Genomic DNA, 16,838 nt, shown 5'->3' on the forward strand with positions numbered 1-16,838 from the left:
GGGGGGTAGATATAGGACTGAATTTAGGGGTAGGTTCTTCACTCAGCGAGTCGTAAGTTCATGGAATGCCCTGCCTGTAGCAGTGGTGGACTCTCCCTCTTTATGGGCATTTAGGCGGGCATTGGATAGGTATATGGAGGATAGTGGGTTAGTATAGGTTAGGTGGGCTTGGATCGGCGCAACATCGAGGGCCAAAGGGCCTGTACTGCGCTGTATTCTTCTATGTTCTATGTTCTAAATCAGATTTTCTCATTATGGCTAATATAAAATCTGTAGGACATCTCCTGTCAATTGAAATACTGTATATTGCTAAATTCCTATATTTGTAAATGAAATATTTTTGAATTCAATTCAACATCGAGGGCCAAAGGGCCTGTACTGCGCTGTATTCTTCTATGTTCTATGTTCTAAATCAGATTTTCTCATTATGGCTAATATAAAATCTGTAGGACATCTCCTGTCAATTGAAATACTGTATATTGCTAAATTCCTATATTTGTAAATGAAATATTTTTGAATTCAATTTAATTTGAACTTACCAAATAAATGTGCAGAATTTTTGAGTTTAGCTTCTGCTTCTGGGATTCTGCCCACTTACTGCTGTGGGCCCATGACTTTGCTAATGTTCTGTACTGTCTGGGTACTTGTAACAGGTGAATGGGTCTGTTCACCAATACTGTATATAGAAACTTAACTCCAAAGAGCATTTCCTGTGGTAGAAGGGGAAAGGATTGTCTGGGTTAATGTAAGTATCATGACAACCGAAGTGTATTATATTCTGGCTCATTGAGGGAATAAGAAAATTGCAGCCTTTGTTTTCAATAATGGCTGATTTGTATTCCTCAATGAAATTCAGGAATGTTCTGGTACTGTACCTCATTGGCCAAATTGTGGGCTGTAATCACTTCACTTGTGGTGGGAATGTCAATGGATTCTATCGTCCTTTGCTTGGAACACCACCTGAAAACATGGAGTTAATTTCAACTTATGTTGCTGATCCTCCTGAAGGATTGAATAGCTCTGTCAGGCCATTCATCCAGTGTCTGGTTGTGGTCAGCTATAGTTCATCATGGAAACGGGGTCAAATTGCAATCTGACTTATGAAATGCAATAAGAATTAGAAATGAACCTATTGGTCAACTTGAACTTCACTTTTGTGATATGTAATCAGAAAATACAGCCTGTCGCTGGCACTTTTATGTTGATTTGATATTATGCTCCATAACTGTTGTCTTTCATGTGTCTAACTTGAAGTTTGTTATGAACAGTTTCTAGCTTGCCCTTTATTATAAACTGACCTAAAGCATTTGCAAGCATAATTCTGTCTACTGTAATGGTCAGTAAGAGTAATTCCCAGAAGAATTTAATTTTTAATGTAATTTACGCCATACCACAAATCCTAAAAAATAAGATTTTTTTTCTCTGTCTCCATTGTTGCACCCAATTGGCTGTTAATGTGAGAGTCCGATGCAAATGGTGAGCTCTGTGACCATTGAAGCTTACCCTTTGCTTGTTGCTTCATGTCCAACATTACTGTGAGTTTCATTCACAAAAAAGTGATTACAGTGGATTCTCAACTTGTATTTTGATTAAAGGATGCTTGTTGTATTATCATAAAGCAGTGTCAGAACCAAATGTTGCAGCTTTTATTACTGGTTTGCATCCAGTAGAGCATCTAAGCCCATCTGGACTAACTATCGTGGCTACTGCTTGAAATTATCAACACACTGCAAATTGGGGATGAAATTGGGGTCTTTTGGGCTGACACTCCTCATCACAGCAAGCAGGCATGAGGCAATTCCTTTGTGGCTCTTTAGATGATCTGTGCACATGCATTGAGGATCAAATTTGAGCAAGCTTGGCCTCCAGAGGAATTCATGTAAAGTGACTAGAAATTGTTAAATATTTCTTGCTTCGCTCCACAGGTAATTACTACAACAGTGGTGGCTACTCCAGTTCAGGTGCTTCAGGGGGCTACTCCTACAGTCAAAATGATGGTTACACTCCTCCACCACCAAAGAAGCCAATCAAGCCACAACCTCCCTTGCAAAAACCATCATATGTTGGGGGGGGTGGTGGTGGTAGCTACCAGTCACAGCAATCCTCATACAGCCAGAACCAATACAGTAGCTACAGCCAACCTCCACTTGCAGCCCCAACTAAACAGAAAGTCTACAACAGCCAAAACTATTCCTATTCCAGCTCCTCGTATAGTGGTTCCTACTCCGGGCAGAACGTTGGCAGTAACATGGAATATGAACGCAAAGGTGGTATGTATTTTTTAAATCTTTTGAGTACCTTTGCATGAATCAATCCATGTCAAGAGACTTTCATACAGGATTCATTCTTTTGAGAAATAGAAGCAAAGGGCCTGATCTTGTAACCAGGTATGCCTGTAGTGCTCTTATTCTATAATTATGGCTCTATGAACATCCCATGCTCCCAAAAATAACAAAGGAGATGGCAGGTCAGAACATAATGTTACCTCATTTGGGTAAAAAGGGACTGTAAAGCTGGGGCCCTCTGAAAGATCAGATTTGACACCTCGGTGGTGAATCTTGGTTTCAATGCAGCAAGGAAGGATGTGGATTTGGAAATGGATTACTGCAATTGAAGGATGAAAATCAGTTGCACATTTGATAGCTGTAAAGTCTGCTCCCCATTTTCTGAAAGTATACTTGGTAGAGGCACGCATGGAATCTGTAGACCAAAATAAGACAAAGAAATGTGGATGCTGGAGATCTGAACAAAAATAGAAATTGCTGGCAATCTCTGTTTCAGAACTCTATAGACAGTTGTCTAAGGGGTGCTGCAGTTAAACTTTGATCCCTCTGAGATTCAGAGTAACTGACACATGAAGTGCAGGACATATAACCAAATTTGTGGAGATAGTGACTTGGTTTTTTTTTACTTGATCTTATTTAAGTTTTGCTTAAGGGCCATCGTAAGAGATCAGAGAATATGGACAAGAGAATGTCTTCATGCTAACTAGTCATGGAACTGGTTTCTCAATATGTTCTGTTGTTTTGTAGGATATAGTAGTTCATCATATGGTTCAGGTGGGAATAGTTCCTACTCTTCCAACACATCGGGAGGTTACGGAGGAGGTGGAGGTGGAAGTGGAAGTGGAGGTGGAGGTGCTAGTGGCTCATATTCTGGTAAGCTGTAATGAAAGTGTCTTAAATATGATCAGCTGATGTGATCTTACTAATTGACTACAGAACGGCATCTTGCTCCAATAAACCAGGTAACTGGGAGCAAGGGACAACCAGAAGCCAAAAGGAACAAATAGAATGCTTGATTACAAATGCTTGTACAATCTCAGGAAAGAACACTTATTTTAAATTGTATTTTTAAACTAAGATGGGAAATTGGGTACTGGAGAAGAGACGTTTCAGAGGTGATAAATGTTACTGATTTCCTGTCCCTTATCCTATCAATTGACTTGTACTATTTTCCCGTCTTGGCATCTTGAGAACCTTGCTTTGATAAGTGCACCTAAGCCAATCCTTTTCATATGTAGCTTTATGTTTATGAGCAGAATGTCAACCCTGGGAAAATTGGATAGATTTAGGAGCCAACATTTTGGAGTTGGCACAATTTCATCTCCTTCTGCATTCCTCCCTTTTCCTTGTACATTGTGCATTCTTGCTCCTCAGCCATTGTTAACAAGCTGCATTGAGAAGGGGTTGACTGAAGTCTAGCACCAGCCCATTTATATAAGTCTAAGGCACTTGAACATTGGAGGAGTTGGTGGCAACAACTTAGTGGAAGCTGTGTAGCAGCTGGATTTGTTTTATATGTCCTTTTAGTCCTGCTTGCAGGCATTAGTTCAAACACATGCTTTTACCATGGGACATGTATGTACCAGTCCAACACTGCAAATATTGTTAATTGCTCACAGGGTACCCTTCCCAGAGTGGCTACAACACACCATCATCTGTAGGATATGGATCAAGTCAGTCGTCCTATTCAAGCCCGAGTGGGGGTTATGGCAGAGGAGACCACAGCATGAACACCTACCAGTACAGATAAACTGGATCAGAAGACCGTATATCCACTTCTGTTTTTTTTTCTTAACTGCTGTATCTATTTTTCTTAAATACTGCGGACAAACTTTAAAAAAAAATCTTGTGTGACCACTTTCCACTAGCACTGCATACTCTTTAAGGTGGAGTTCAATGCCATTCCTGTAGTAAATAGTGCTGTGGTGTGTGATGCTTCAGTGTGACATTCAGGTTCCAGATCTGGAATCCTAATACCACTCACTAAGAGGCATGTGTTGCCTTCTAGCCAGAATAATCTGGCAGCTTTTGATATGGCAGAGAGCCCAGTTGGATAATTCTGCAGTAATAATTGTATAAATTGTTAAATTATTGTGTTGTGCCTCCAAGGGAGTGGGCAGAGCCCTTGATAGTCAGTAGTGTTCTCACAAACTGACCAAATAAGAGTCCTGACTGGGTAAGGTGGTAACTGTACTGGGAAAATAACAGAGCAACTTAGTGTTGGCTTGTAATGGTATTTTGTTCCTCCCCTTTTCCCATCCATTTGACCATTTTGGCTGCTAGTGCTCTAGGCACTACTTTAGTGACGTTTCTTATTAATCAGGCAGGGAGATTCTAATCCCTGATTTTGACACGTGCAACTTTTTTTTATTTTAAAAACATTGTGTGCCGAAATCAACATGTAACACATTTTGGTTCCTGCAGTCCACTTTGTAATGGTCATTTTTGCCTGGTAGTTGTGAATGCAGTACTCTCACCCTATCTGTAATGTATAATCTCTTAAATGGTTTTCTTGCAGAGTTGTCTAGAAGTGAAGCTTTGTTCTAAAGTGCATTTCTGCTTTTTTTTTTAATTTAGTTTATATAATTGTGTGAATTATTTTAAGATACCATGTTTTGTACTTTGTTTTCTGTATTAGTTAAACAGTATTGCAGTTGACCTTCCTCTCAAAGTGGTTGAATAAAATGTTTATAAAGTAATGTCATAATTTATTGCATAATCTTTGACATGATCTTATGTCTTGGCGTGCACGTTTTTCCAAGAGTTTTTCACCTTCCATTCCAAGGTGACTGTGTGCGAGGAAGGAAGTTCATCTGGATATGGAACAGTTTTCAGTCTTTGGCTTTATCATTGCTGCTCATGTCTTCATTACTGTTTGATCCCTCCCGGAAATGCCAACTCAAAATCGCTGCAGATGATATTCCTATGACCTAGCAATTGGCCATCTGTGGTAGAGATCACTAAGATAGGAGATACTTTGGTACATTTTCGTTATTTAATGTTGGATGAGCTATCAATTGCAGCACAGTAATCTCCTTAACTTTTAGGTTCATTTTCTCATCTATAAAAGCACTTCTGTCAAATATTCTAATGGGATTATTTCTATCTCTGGAACAGACAAATTGTTTACCTTTTCTTTTATACATTCATGGCATGCACTTAAGATTGTGGTGCCTTCTGTAATCACTGAATCCACCTTCGGTAAGTATGCTGTTAGAAATGGAGAATGGCTTGGAGGAGACTTGCAGGTGGTGGTGGTGTTCCTGGTCCCATTATCTGCTGCCATTGTTCTTATAGGTGATAATAGTCAAGGGTGTGAAAGATGATGTCTGAGGACCTTTTAATGAATTTCTAGAGTGCATCTTATAGGTGGTATTCACTGCTGCAATTGGCATTGGTGATGGAGGGAGTGCATACTTGTGGCTGTGGCACGAATTGAGCAGGCTTCTTTGTCTTGGATGGTGTTAAGCTTCTTAGGTGCAGGTGTACTCATCCATGTAAGTGGGGAATATTTCATCACACATCTGACTTGTAAATGGTGAGTGGGCTAGCGAGAGTCAGGTAAGTTACTCACTGCAGATTCCCCAGGTTCTGACCAGTTCTTGTAATCATAGTATTTATAGTTTAGTCCAGTTCAGTTTCTTGTCAATGGCAACCTCCAGGATGTTCATGTGGAGGATGCAATGATGGTAATGCCATTGAATATCATGGGGATATGCGTAGATTCTTTGTCTATTTGGAGTTGGTCATCACTTATTCTTTTGTGAATTAAGCCTATAAAATATAAGATAATAACTTAAACAGGGATTTTTTGGCAAGCGGTATATTTAATGATGGGTTGGAATAAAGAATTACGTAAGTCTATATGGGAGTTTTGTGTTCATACAAGTAGGCTTCTTAATTTTATTGCTGATATTGTATCTGTTCTAATTCACTATTTCCAATATAGGTGCCTTTAATCTCCATGTTGATTGGGTTAATCTAATTTGAAAGGATAGCTACAACATCAAATTCATTCTGCATTAGAGGTAGTTTCCTTGAGCAATATGGGCAGCCTCCGGGTTACATTCTGGACTCCATTAGCAAGTCAATTTATACACACAATACAATACAGGACAATATAAAGCAGCTGTTCATAATTACAGAAAATTCCTGGATGTCATGTCTTTAAAATTACACCCCGTAAGTACAAGTATTCATAAGTCCGATGTTTGTAAATCAGGGGATCCTCTGTCAGGCAGCTATCCTGGACTTGGTAATGAAATAATGAGGCAGATTTAATAAATGACCTCAGTTGCGATCCCCTAGGAAGTAATCACCATATCAGAATAGAATTTAATTTTCAGTTTGAGAGTGAGTTTAACTTTAAATATGGGGAAATATAATGAAATGAAGTTGGAGTTTTGTGAACTAGGCAGCAGGAGTGATAGATGTTTAGGTCGGTAATTCATGACTGTCAGCAAAAAGAATCTTCTTAAGGAAGAAAGATTCTATGAGCTGCATAAACCAAACATGATTCACCAAGAAAGGAGAGTACCAATTTGAAAGAAAAAGCATGTAAAGTAAAAGTCAGTGATAAATTCAGATTCCAGCCAGAGGATTAAAAACAAACTGAGGGCAAAACTGACAATAACAACTTCGTTAAAAATATTTTTAAGAGGTCAGAGTGAACATTCTATAATACTAAAGAATACCGGAGAGGAATTCAGTACTCTCACCAGAGAAGTAGTAGTATACAAATTAATGGCGCAGTTAAGACCCCCTGGCCCTGATAGCTTACGTGACTCGGTTCCTAAAAGAGTTGCTATAGAAATGGTTGTAGTTTTCCAAAAATCCTTAGATTCTGGAAAAGTACCAGAAGATTTGGAAACTGCCAATATGACACCCTGATTCAAAAGGACAGGGGAAAAAGTGAGTGAGTAACTATAAGCCAATTACCCTAATTTCTAATATTTGAAAAGTATTGGAATCACTGAGGTGATAGGAAAACATTTGGAAAATTGTTATCTAATCAAATAGTGTCACCATAGCTTCATGAAAGGGAAATAGTGTCTGACTTATTTGAGGACATTCCAACCACAAGGGAGCCAATAGTTATTTTGACAAAGCCTTTTGTGAGATACCAAGTCATAAAAGGCCATATTGTTGGAGATAATGCATTGGCATGGATAGAAAATTGGCTAATGAGCAAGAAATGGTAAGGAGGGATAAGGGGTTATTTTTCAGATTGATGACCTGAAGTGGCATCCCAGAGTGCTGAGATTGCAACTGTTTACAATATATGACTTGGAGGAAGAAAGAAAATTTACCTTAACCAAATTTACAGATGACACAATTGGTAGAAAGGCATGATCTGAGGAATATGAACAGTTCAGATATATTAATAAACACTGTACAACATGGATACAGACCTTTATGTTGTAATTGTACCAGCCTCTGGTAGCTCATTCCATGCATGCACCACTCTCTGCATGAAAACACTGCCCCTCATCTTTTCCCTGGGATGGGGGAGTCCAAAACTAGATGGTATAGGTGAGAGGAAAAGACTTGGGATGCTAATGGATTGTTGGGAGTATAGGTGCCAATGAGTCCACACAGCTGGAGTACTATGACAGTTTTGGTTCCCTTATTTAAGGAGAGCTTTATTTCATTGGAAGCGGTTCAAAGAAGATTCACCAAGATGATCCTAGTATGGAGGAACTGTCTTATCAGCAAAGGTGAAACAGCTTTGGACTCTACTCATTGGAGTTTAGGAACAATGCAAGGTGATTACATTGAAATGTATCAGATTCTTAAGAAGCTTGATAGGATAAATGTTGAGAAGGTGTTTCCCCTCATGGGAGAGCATCGGACAAGAGGGCATAGTCTCTGGACAAAGAGGCATATCTTCTGAGGGTTTGAGAGTCTTTTGTTCTCCTTGCTAGACAGCTGTGGGAGCAGAGTCCTTGTGTATATTTAAGGATGAATTGGATTCAGTCAAGAATTCAAGGATTATGGGGAAAGGGCAGATAAGACTAGTTTTAGATCAGCCATGCTGCTATTGAATGGCAGAGCAGAGGCGAGGGACCAAATGGTCTATTCCTGTTTCTATTTCTTATGGCCTTATAGGATAAGACAGATTTATTATTTCAGAAGGTGTAGAAAGCTAACCTTCTTTAATCTTTGTCAGCAGGTGTTCTTTTCACGAGAACATGGCTAACAAAACAGCTTTGCTCAGAACTTTATTCTTTCTAATGAATGTTAACGTAATTGTTTCTGGCAATTGTTAGGTAAATTTAATTGACTTAATTTTTTTAATCAAAGTAAATCAGAAAAGCAGCACAATATAATGAGTCCCTGTATTCAGGCTAAAACTTGGCAATTCATATTGCAATATTACTAAGGAAAGGCTCCCTACCTTTGACTTGACCCCAGGACACCTCCGTGAAGACTGAGGGCTGTTTGTTTGAGTGAGGAGAAGGGATAGCACGAAGCCTCTCACTCCCCCACCCATCAATTGCATTAGAGCAAATTTGCATTAATGAAATGCACGTTATCGCAGAACCTGAACAAACAAGCCTTTTTAACTGATTGTTTAAATCTTTGTTGAGGTTTATACTTAACGTTCTGTTAGCTTGTATGTTAATCTTTTTAAAACAATATAGCTGTCTGTAAATCAAAGATTACATATTTAAACATAAAATAGCTTAATTTGACTTGGCTCACTTAGGCAAGTATAAGATGAAACTAATCTTCAGGTGGTCAGTAAAACTAAGAACTGCAGATGCTGGAGATCTAAAGAAACTCAGCATCTGTGGGAAGAAATCAGAGTTAAGAGTCCAATGACTTCATCAGAATACTTAAGGTGGTCAAGTTCTGCTGGAAATTTATTACCCTGCCCTCTTTTTGAACATACTTTCTCTGATAATCTCATCTAATATAGTTTGTATTTAAATGTGAATTAATTTCTTGTTTTTAATTGATGGAAATAGGACAAGGTGTAAAGGATATAGAACAAAGCCAAGGGAACAACAGAGGGTGCAATGGCATGTTTATAGGAATTTTGCAGGAAGTCAGTGTTTCCTCTAATAAAATTTACTTCAAAAATAAAGTTTTGTATCCATAACAAGTGGCTGTTTTAATGAGACATAAATAAGCTCACATTAAGAATATCTTGTCCTTTTGTTCCCTATTTATTATCCAGTTTGTGACTCTTACAATGTTCTCTACTTCAGGCTGTTCTGTCACATTTTAGGCACTTTTAGGACACACTGGAAAAAGAGTACAGGAATTGAAGCTAATAATACAATAAGGATTCTAGCTTCAGCATGAACTTCAGGCAGACTGCCCAGGAGCAGCATATAGCTGGAGGCAGGATCACACGATGGATAAAGGAGCTGCTGTCGCATGTTTCAATGTATTAAAAATCACGTGATCCTAGAACAAATTACACAGCTAGCAACACAAACATAGGTGAGTGCAAGAGGTCACAGTCTCCAGCACACACAATGGAGAGTGTCCCTTTCCTTGGTGAATCTCTCACCTTCGTCCAGCAATAGGTGGGCCAGTCCCTCTATTCCAGTTGAACATTGACTGTGCTGAGTGCTTCAACAGCCCAGCGTGGGTATTGCTCTTTACTTCCATACATTCGCTTCATGAACTGCTGAATGAAGACTGGAAATTGTCCCTGCCGAATGCTCTCACGAATTGAACACATCAGGTTCAACTGTAAAACAATTAAATGCTTTTAAAGGTATTGTTCTAGCTCAGCAAAATCCAAGACAGCTGCCAGGAGCATGAAATGATGCAGCATGGTTGAGCCAAATGTTCTGGGTATTCCCAGCAGTGCCAATATTACAAGGATAGGGAAACAGCTAGGCTTACTCTTCAGAACATATAAATACAAATAGGATAAATGCTCTTTATTGTAAACTAAACCTCGATACTCATGATTAATCAAGCCTCCTGCACCAAAGAGTCAGTAAACTGAAAGTGGAAAAAAAACAGCAGACACCAAATGCATTGGTGCTGCTTGCTGGACAGCACAAACATACCACAGCTGAGGCAGGTGCACCATGAACGTTTGAGTCACAGATGTACAGCATGAAAACAGACTCTTCAGTCCAACTTGTCCACGCCGACCAGATATCCCAACCCAATCGAGTGCCACCCTGCCAGCACCCAGCCAATAACCCTCCAAACCCTTCCTATTCATATACCTATCCAGATACCTTTGGTCCAACTTGTCCATGCTGACCAGATATCCTATCCTAATTTTGCCAGCATTTAGCCTCTATTCCTCTACACCTTTCCTATTCATATACCCATTCTGTTGTCTTCTAAATGTTGTAATTGTACCAGCCTCCACCACTTCCTCTGGCAGCTCATTCCATATACACACCCCACCCTCTGCATGTAAATGTTGCCCCTTAGCTCTGTCAAAAATTTTTCCCCTCCCACTCTAAACATTGCCCTCTACTTCTGGACTCCCCCCACACCAGGGAAATATGTTGTCTATTTACCCTATCCACGCCCCTCATGATTTTATAAACCTCTATAAGGTCACCCCTCAGCCTCTTGATGCTCCAGGGAAAACTGCCCCAGCCTATTCAACCTCTTCCCATAGCTGAAATCCTCCAACCCTTTTTACTTTTTTTTTGTGGAGAAAGTGAGGACTGCAGATGCTGGAGATCAGAGCTGAAAATGTGTTGATGGAAAAGCGCAGCAGGTCAGGCTGCATCCAAGGAGCAGGAGAATCAACGTTTCGGGCATAAGCCCTTCTTCTGGGCTCCTGAAGAAGGGCTCATGCCCGAAACGTCGATTCTCCTGCTCCTTGGATGCTGCCTGACCTGCTGTGCTTTTCCAGCAACACATTTTCAGTTTAAGAAAGTAGCACATGGGTTCTGTTCTGTGTCTGAAGAGATTAATGATTAACTTGCATTTCTGAAGTGATCATTTCTTTTAAAAGGCAGGGAGAGTTTGTGCAGGCTTATTCGAATTTATTTACATGTGAGAACAAAGTAAACAACATATTGCATTAGGCATTCAGATGGAACATTTTGGGATGTTTTGAGGGGCCCACTTAAGGAAAGTATGAGTAGGCTGACAAAAAATGTTTGGGTTTCATTTTCACAGATCTTAGAGGTTTTGCCTAACGCTGGACATGTATGATACAGTGAAGGTGCAGTGACTATTATCTGCTTCAATTTTACATTGAGAGAGAGGGCTGTGCGTCCAAGATTATATTTTAAAACTTAAATAAGGGCAACTAAGTAAACGTGAAAGCATAGCTGGCAAAACTAACATGACAAAGTACATTAAAAGATAGGTCAGAGATGAAGTGGTAGATATTTAAGAGGATGTTTCAAATTGAACAGAATAGACACACTCGAATGAGTATAAAATTTTCCCTATGATTAACTATAATAGGTTAAAGACATTTCAAACTTAAAGAAGAAGCGTACAAATGTGCAAAGATAGGAGGCAGGTCAGAAGAATGGACAGAATATTAAAAACATCAAGCACAAATGAAAAATCAAGAGAGAAAGATTAGTGTGGAAGAGAAAGCTAGCCAGGAATAAAAGAACAAGCTAGTACGACTTTCTGTAAATATATGAAAAAGTGCACAGAGTTAGACTGTTGCTCCTATAAAAAGACAATCCGAAGGATTGCTGAAGAAAGTAAGGAGAAAGTAGATGAAGTGAACAGATATTTTCCATCAGTCTTTCCCACAGAGAATGCATGTAACATCCCAGAAGGGATGTTAAATCATGAAATGGAAGGGAAGGAGGAACTCAAATGACAAATCACACAGGGAAACAGTCCTGAATAAATGAAGCTGTGGTCCCATGTCCAGCTCCTGAGCAGGAGTGAGCAAAAGCAGCCTGGGAAGGCTGTGATTTGATTGGCTCATAGGGAGTATGCTAAATTTGAATCTGTGTTAAATTGAATCATCTTAAATTATTGGTTACAATTTGCATTCAGATTGAGAAAATAAGCAGAGATATAAAAAGTTAAAAAATTCAAAAACAAATTCAAAACTAATTAAATAAAATAAGGATGAAGTATCAGTTGATGTGTTGTTTCTGCATAGTGTGGAACTGTTGGATTCCATTATGGTTCCCAGTGACCGTGTCTGTTGTAAATGTTGGTTGCTGGAAGAACTTCGACTCAGAGTCAATGAGCTGGAGTCGGACCCTCAAACATTATGACACACCGGGGGAGGGTGGGTGTTACCTGGACACTGTTTCAGGACAGTCATAGACCTTGGACTAACTAACTCAAATTCGGTCAGGGACAGGAGGGTGTGGCTGTGAGTGAGGCACATAGAGGGATCCAGCAGACAATGGGAGGAGCCTCAGCCCCTGTCCTTGTCCAACAGGTTCAAGGGTTTTGCTCCCACTGTGGACAGGAATGGGGACTGCAGGGAGGATGAGCCAACTGACCACAGCACCGTGGTGCAGGGAGCCACTCACGTCAGGGTAGAGAAGAGAAATGTTGTTGTAATTGCGAATAGTATAGTTAGAGGCATAGATACTGTTCTCTGTGATCAGGATCGAGAGTCCCAAAAGGTTGTGTTGCCTGCCTGGTGCTTGGGCTGCAGAAGAACTTGGTGTGGGAGGTTAAAGATCCAGTGGTCGTGGTCCACGTAGCGACCAACAACATGGACAAACTAGGGCAGAGATTCTGCTAAAGGAGTATGAATAGCTAGGACCTAAATTACAAATCAGAAGCAAAAAGGTAATCTCTGGATTACTACCTGAGCCACGAGTTTATTGGCACAGAATTAATAAAATTAAGAAGGGAAATGCATGGCTTAAAGATTGGTGTGGGAGAAACAGGTTTGAATTCATGGGACATTGAAACCAATACTGGGGGAAAAACGGACCTGTTCCAATCGGACGGTCTTCATCTGAACCATGCTGGGACCAGAGTCTGAGCAAATTGCAAAACTTGGGCTGTAGACAGGGGGGTGGGGGGGTCAGTTATGGGGGAAATTAGAAAAGCCGATGGTGAAAGTGCAGCACTCAGGAGAGGTTCTTAAAGTCTCCAGCACAGATACAAATAGGACAGTGTGTTTGGAAAGGGTTAGCGATCAAACATCAAGTGCAAACCAATGACAATGAGAAGAGGGACAGTTAATACAGGACTGAAGGTGTTGTATCTGAATGCATGCAGTATAAGGAAGAAGGCAAATGAGCTTGTGGAGCAGTATAGAAATTGGCAAGTACAACATGGTGACCCTAGAATCCATGATGAAGAATGAGATTTCTGAATACTTGGCAAGCGTATGGTAAAATAGGGCAAAGTCAGCATGGTTTCATCAACGGGAGGTCATGCCTGACAAATCTGCTGGAATTCTTTGAAGAAGTAATGAGCAGGTTAGGCTAAGAACAGCCAATGGATATTATTTCCCTGGACTTTCAAGAAGACCTATTACAAGTTGCTGCACAGGAGACTACTGAGTAAGATAAGGGCCCATGGTGTTAGAGGAAAGGTACTAGCACGGGTAGAAGCTTGGTTGTCTGGCAGAAATTTGGGATAAAAGGGGCCTTTTCAGGATAGCAGCCAGTGACAAATGGTGTTCCACAAGGCTCGGTGTTGGGACCACAACTTTTCACTTTATACATTAACGAACCAGATGAAAGCTAAGTTTGCAGACGATACAAAGATAGGTAGACGGATAAGTAGCATTGAGGTGGTAGGGAGGCTGCAGGAAGGATGTACTGGCCCTGGAGCATGTTCAGACGAGATTCACAAGAATGGTCCCAGGAATGAAAAGCTTAGCATGTGAGTAACTAGTAAGAACTCTGGGTCTATACTCGATAGAGTTCAGAAGGATATGGGGGGGATCTAATTGAAACATACAGAATACTGAATGGCCTGGACGGAGAAGATGTTGGGAAGATGTTTCTATTGGCAGGAGAGACTATGACCCGAGGGCACAGCCTTAGAGTAAAGGGAAGACCTTTTAGACCAGAGATAAGGAGAAACTTCTTCAGCCAGAGAGTGGGGAATTTATGGAATTCATTGCCACAGAAGGCTGTGGAGGCCAGGTCATTGAGTATATAGAGAGGTTCTTGATCGTCAAGGGGAGAAAGCAGGAGAAAGAGGTTGAGAAACTTACCAGCCATGATTGAATGGCAGAGTAGACTTGATGGGCTGAATGGCCTAACTTCTGCTCCAATGTCTTCATAGGTTGTTTTTTTTTAAAGTGACTAGTGAGAGTGTTGATCCATTGGTTTTTAATTTTTTTTTAAACTTCCTAGATTCATGGGAAGTCCCCTTCGACTGGCAGATAGCAAATTATTTATTCAAAAAAAAAACAGAGGGAGGACAGAAAGCAGGAAACCATAAGCCAGTTAATAGGGAAAACATTAGAACTTTTATATAGCAAGGCACTTAAATAAATTCAACATAATCAGTAGAGTCAACATGGTTGTGTGAAGGGAAGTCATGTTTAACTGATCTGATGGAACACATGCTGTGAAGAAAGGAAACCAGTAGAAGTATTGTACTTACAGACTTGTAGAAGGTATCGTGATAAAATATCTCAACAAAGGTTACTGCAGAAAGTTTATTGTGTAAGGGGGAGCATATTTGGATGGACAGAAGATTGACTGCTCAGAGGAAGCAAGACAGTCAGCAGAAATAGTTCTTTTCTCAGGATGACAAGATGTAGTGAAAGATATACCACAGGGATTAGTGCAGGCCCTCAACTGTTTACAATTTATGTAAATGATTTGAATAAAGGGACGGCAGAAGGTACACGGTGTCATCAGCAAATTCAGCAACAAAGATAGGTTAGAAAGCAAGATGTAAGCAAGGAGGTAAGGAAGCCTCATCAAAATATAAATAGGTTGGATTGAGTGGACAAAGATCCAACAGATGAAGTATCATGTGAGAAAATGTAAAATTATCCATTTTGGCAGGAAAAATAAAAGTGCATTGTTTAAATGGTGAAATCACAGAGGGATCTTCATGCCCAAGTGCATAAATCAAAGCACAAAAACATATCAAATTCAGGTACAGCACATGTAAAATGCAGATTAAAGCTCCTTCTACTCCTTTCAATTTAAAGTAAAACTTTCTCTCGTGTCCCCCTCAAACACTCCCAGGACAGGAACAATGCAGGGTTAGATACAGAGTAAAGCTCCCTCTACCCTATTAAACTGAAAGTAAAGCTCCGTCTACTCTCTCAAACAGAGTAAAGCTCCCTCCTCACTGTCCCTATCAAACAGTTTCAATACAGGTAGAGCAAGGGGTTAGATACAGAGTAAAGCACCCACTACACTGTTCACATCAAACTCTCCCAGGATAGATACAGCACGATGTTAAATATAAAGATAAGCTCTCTCTACTCTTCAAATGAAAGTCAAGACTCCTCGTCACTCTCCTGATGAAACAATCCAGACATCCAACACGGGGTTAGATACAGAGTACAGCTTCCTCACCTGGTAGGCAATGTTGTGGATGGTGATGTGATGGAGGGCAGCAGTGTCACTCCTGAACAGGGCGTGTAGATATGCTCGAGTGTACCTGACAAACATAGGACAGCAGGTTAGACAGCAACCCCTCTGACACCAATACCACCAACAATATTGCTGGTTTTCTGCAAAATTCTGGCACCAACATTGCTGTTCCCCACCAAGGCACCACTGAGCAAGTGCTGGAAATGGGATTAGAATAGTTAGGTGGTTACTTTTAATTGGTGCAAATTCGATGGGCCTTTATGACTCTCTACCTGACTGGGATAACCGCCCTCAATAATTTGTCACAGTTGCCACCTCTCCATGTTACGCCCACACAAGGAACTGAACAACGGAGAGCATCACAGCAGAATTTAATCTTGTTGCACCCGATAACCACACAGATTTGGTTTTCATGATCATCCCTGGATGACGTGCAAGAGTTTTACTATTCCTAACTCAGGGATAATGGCTAACTGCATTACCTTCAAAGCTAAAAGACAGATACTTCATCCACAGTAATAAAGATGTCCAGCAGTCGATCTGAGATGATAAGAAGGATCAGCCAACTTTCCTACCTCTTACATGTCGGACAGTCGCAATCTTCATCAATGGGTTTGAAATCCTTGGCATACTGCCTGTTTTTCAGTTGCAGAGATCCCCAAGGAACAAGCGCGGACCCAAATCGCTGAGAAATGAGAGGGGAGAGATTAGACTGCAATGTTGAAGCAGGTAAGTAACAGCATCTTCAGCGACAAGGCTAGCAGCTAAGAGATGACCCAAAGCCCCATAATGGGTTGAACATCATTCCTGACTCTGGCTTCCCCCTACCCTAAAAACCAGTGCACAACTAACTGGAAAGTCCCAACAGCCAGATCTGAAATATTTATCAAGACAGGTGAAGCAAGAGTGACCACTCGACTTTGAAGCAGCATTTGAACAAGTACACATCAGTTAATTTGTTAATTAGTGATTGTTAGAGTATCTATTATTCTGTTACGTTTTCCAATAGAATTAAGTTATTCCAAGTTGTTCTTTGCTGTATTTTAACTACAGTATTGAAATAAACTGTGTTTTGCTTAATGTTGAGTAGTTTGATCTATCA

At 40.3% G+C, this 16,838-nt stretch overlaps 2 protein-coding genes across 7 annotated transcripts in view; one reads left to right on the plus strand and one right to left on the minus strand.

The window, feature by feature from the left end:
* The window catches only part of LOC122540157 (interleukin enhancer-binding factor 3-like), a 58,032-nt gene extending 53,148 nt beyond the window's left edge, over positions 1-4,884 (plus strand). For 3 of the 4 annotated variants that reach the window (XM_043675470.1, XM_043675472.1, XM_043675471.1), the window contains exons 19-21: positions 1,926-2,270; positions 3,033-3,158; positions 3,905-4,884. In XM_043675470.1, the coding sequence (XP_043531405.1) occupies positions 1,926-2,270; positions 3,033-3,158; positions 3,905-4,035 (602 nt within the window). In that variant the 3' untranslated portion in view covers positions 4,036-4,884. The remainder of the gene's footprint in view (positions 1-1,925; positions 2,271-3,032; positions 3,159-3,904) is intronic. The other variant, XM_043675473.1, reaches the window with a different exon arrangement.
* The window catches only part of qtrt1 (queuine tRNA-ribosyltransferase 1), a 34,657-nt gene that overhangs the window by 5,762 nt on the left and 12,057 nt on the right, over positions 1-16,838 (minus strand). Inside the window, exons 8-12 of one of the 3 annotated variants that reach the window (XR_006309248.1) lie at positions 16,312-16,421; positions 15,719-15,803; positions 9,808-9,990; positions 2,486-2,700; positions 540-710 (exon numbers count right to left, since the gene is read on the minus strand). Coding sequence is in view for 2 of the 3 variants with exons in the window: in XM_043675476.1 (XP_043531411.1) it covers positions 9,838-9,990; positions 15,719-15,803; positions 16,312-16,421 (348 nt within the window). In the remaining variant the exon portion in view is untranslated. Of the gene's footprint in view, positions 1-539; positions 711-2,485; positions 2,701-4,972; positions 6,060-9,807; positions 9,991-15,718; positions 15,804-16,311; positions 16,422-16,838 lie in introns of those variants that run through there. The other 2 variants (XM_043675475.1, XM_043675476.1) reach the window with 2 other exon arrangements.

This window comes from Chiloscyllium plagiosum, chromosome 34, assembly GCF_004010195.1.
Source record: "Chiloscyllium plagiosum isolate BGI_BamShark_2017 chromosome 34, ASM401019v2, whole genome shotgun sequence".
Classification (NCBI taxonomy): Eukaryota; Metazoa; Chordata; class Chondrichthyes; order Orectolobiformes; family Hemiscylliidae; genus Chiloscyllium; species Chiloscyllium plagiosum.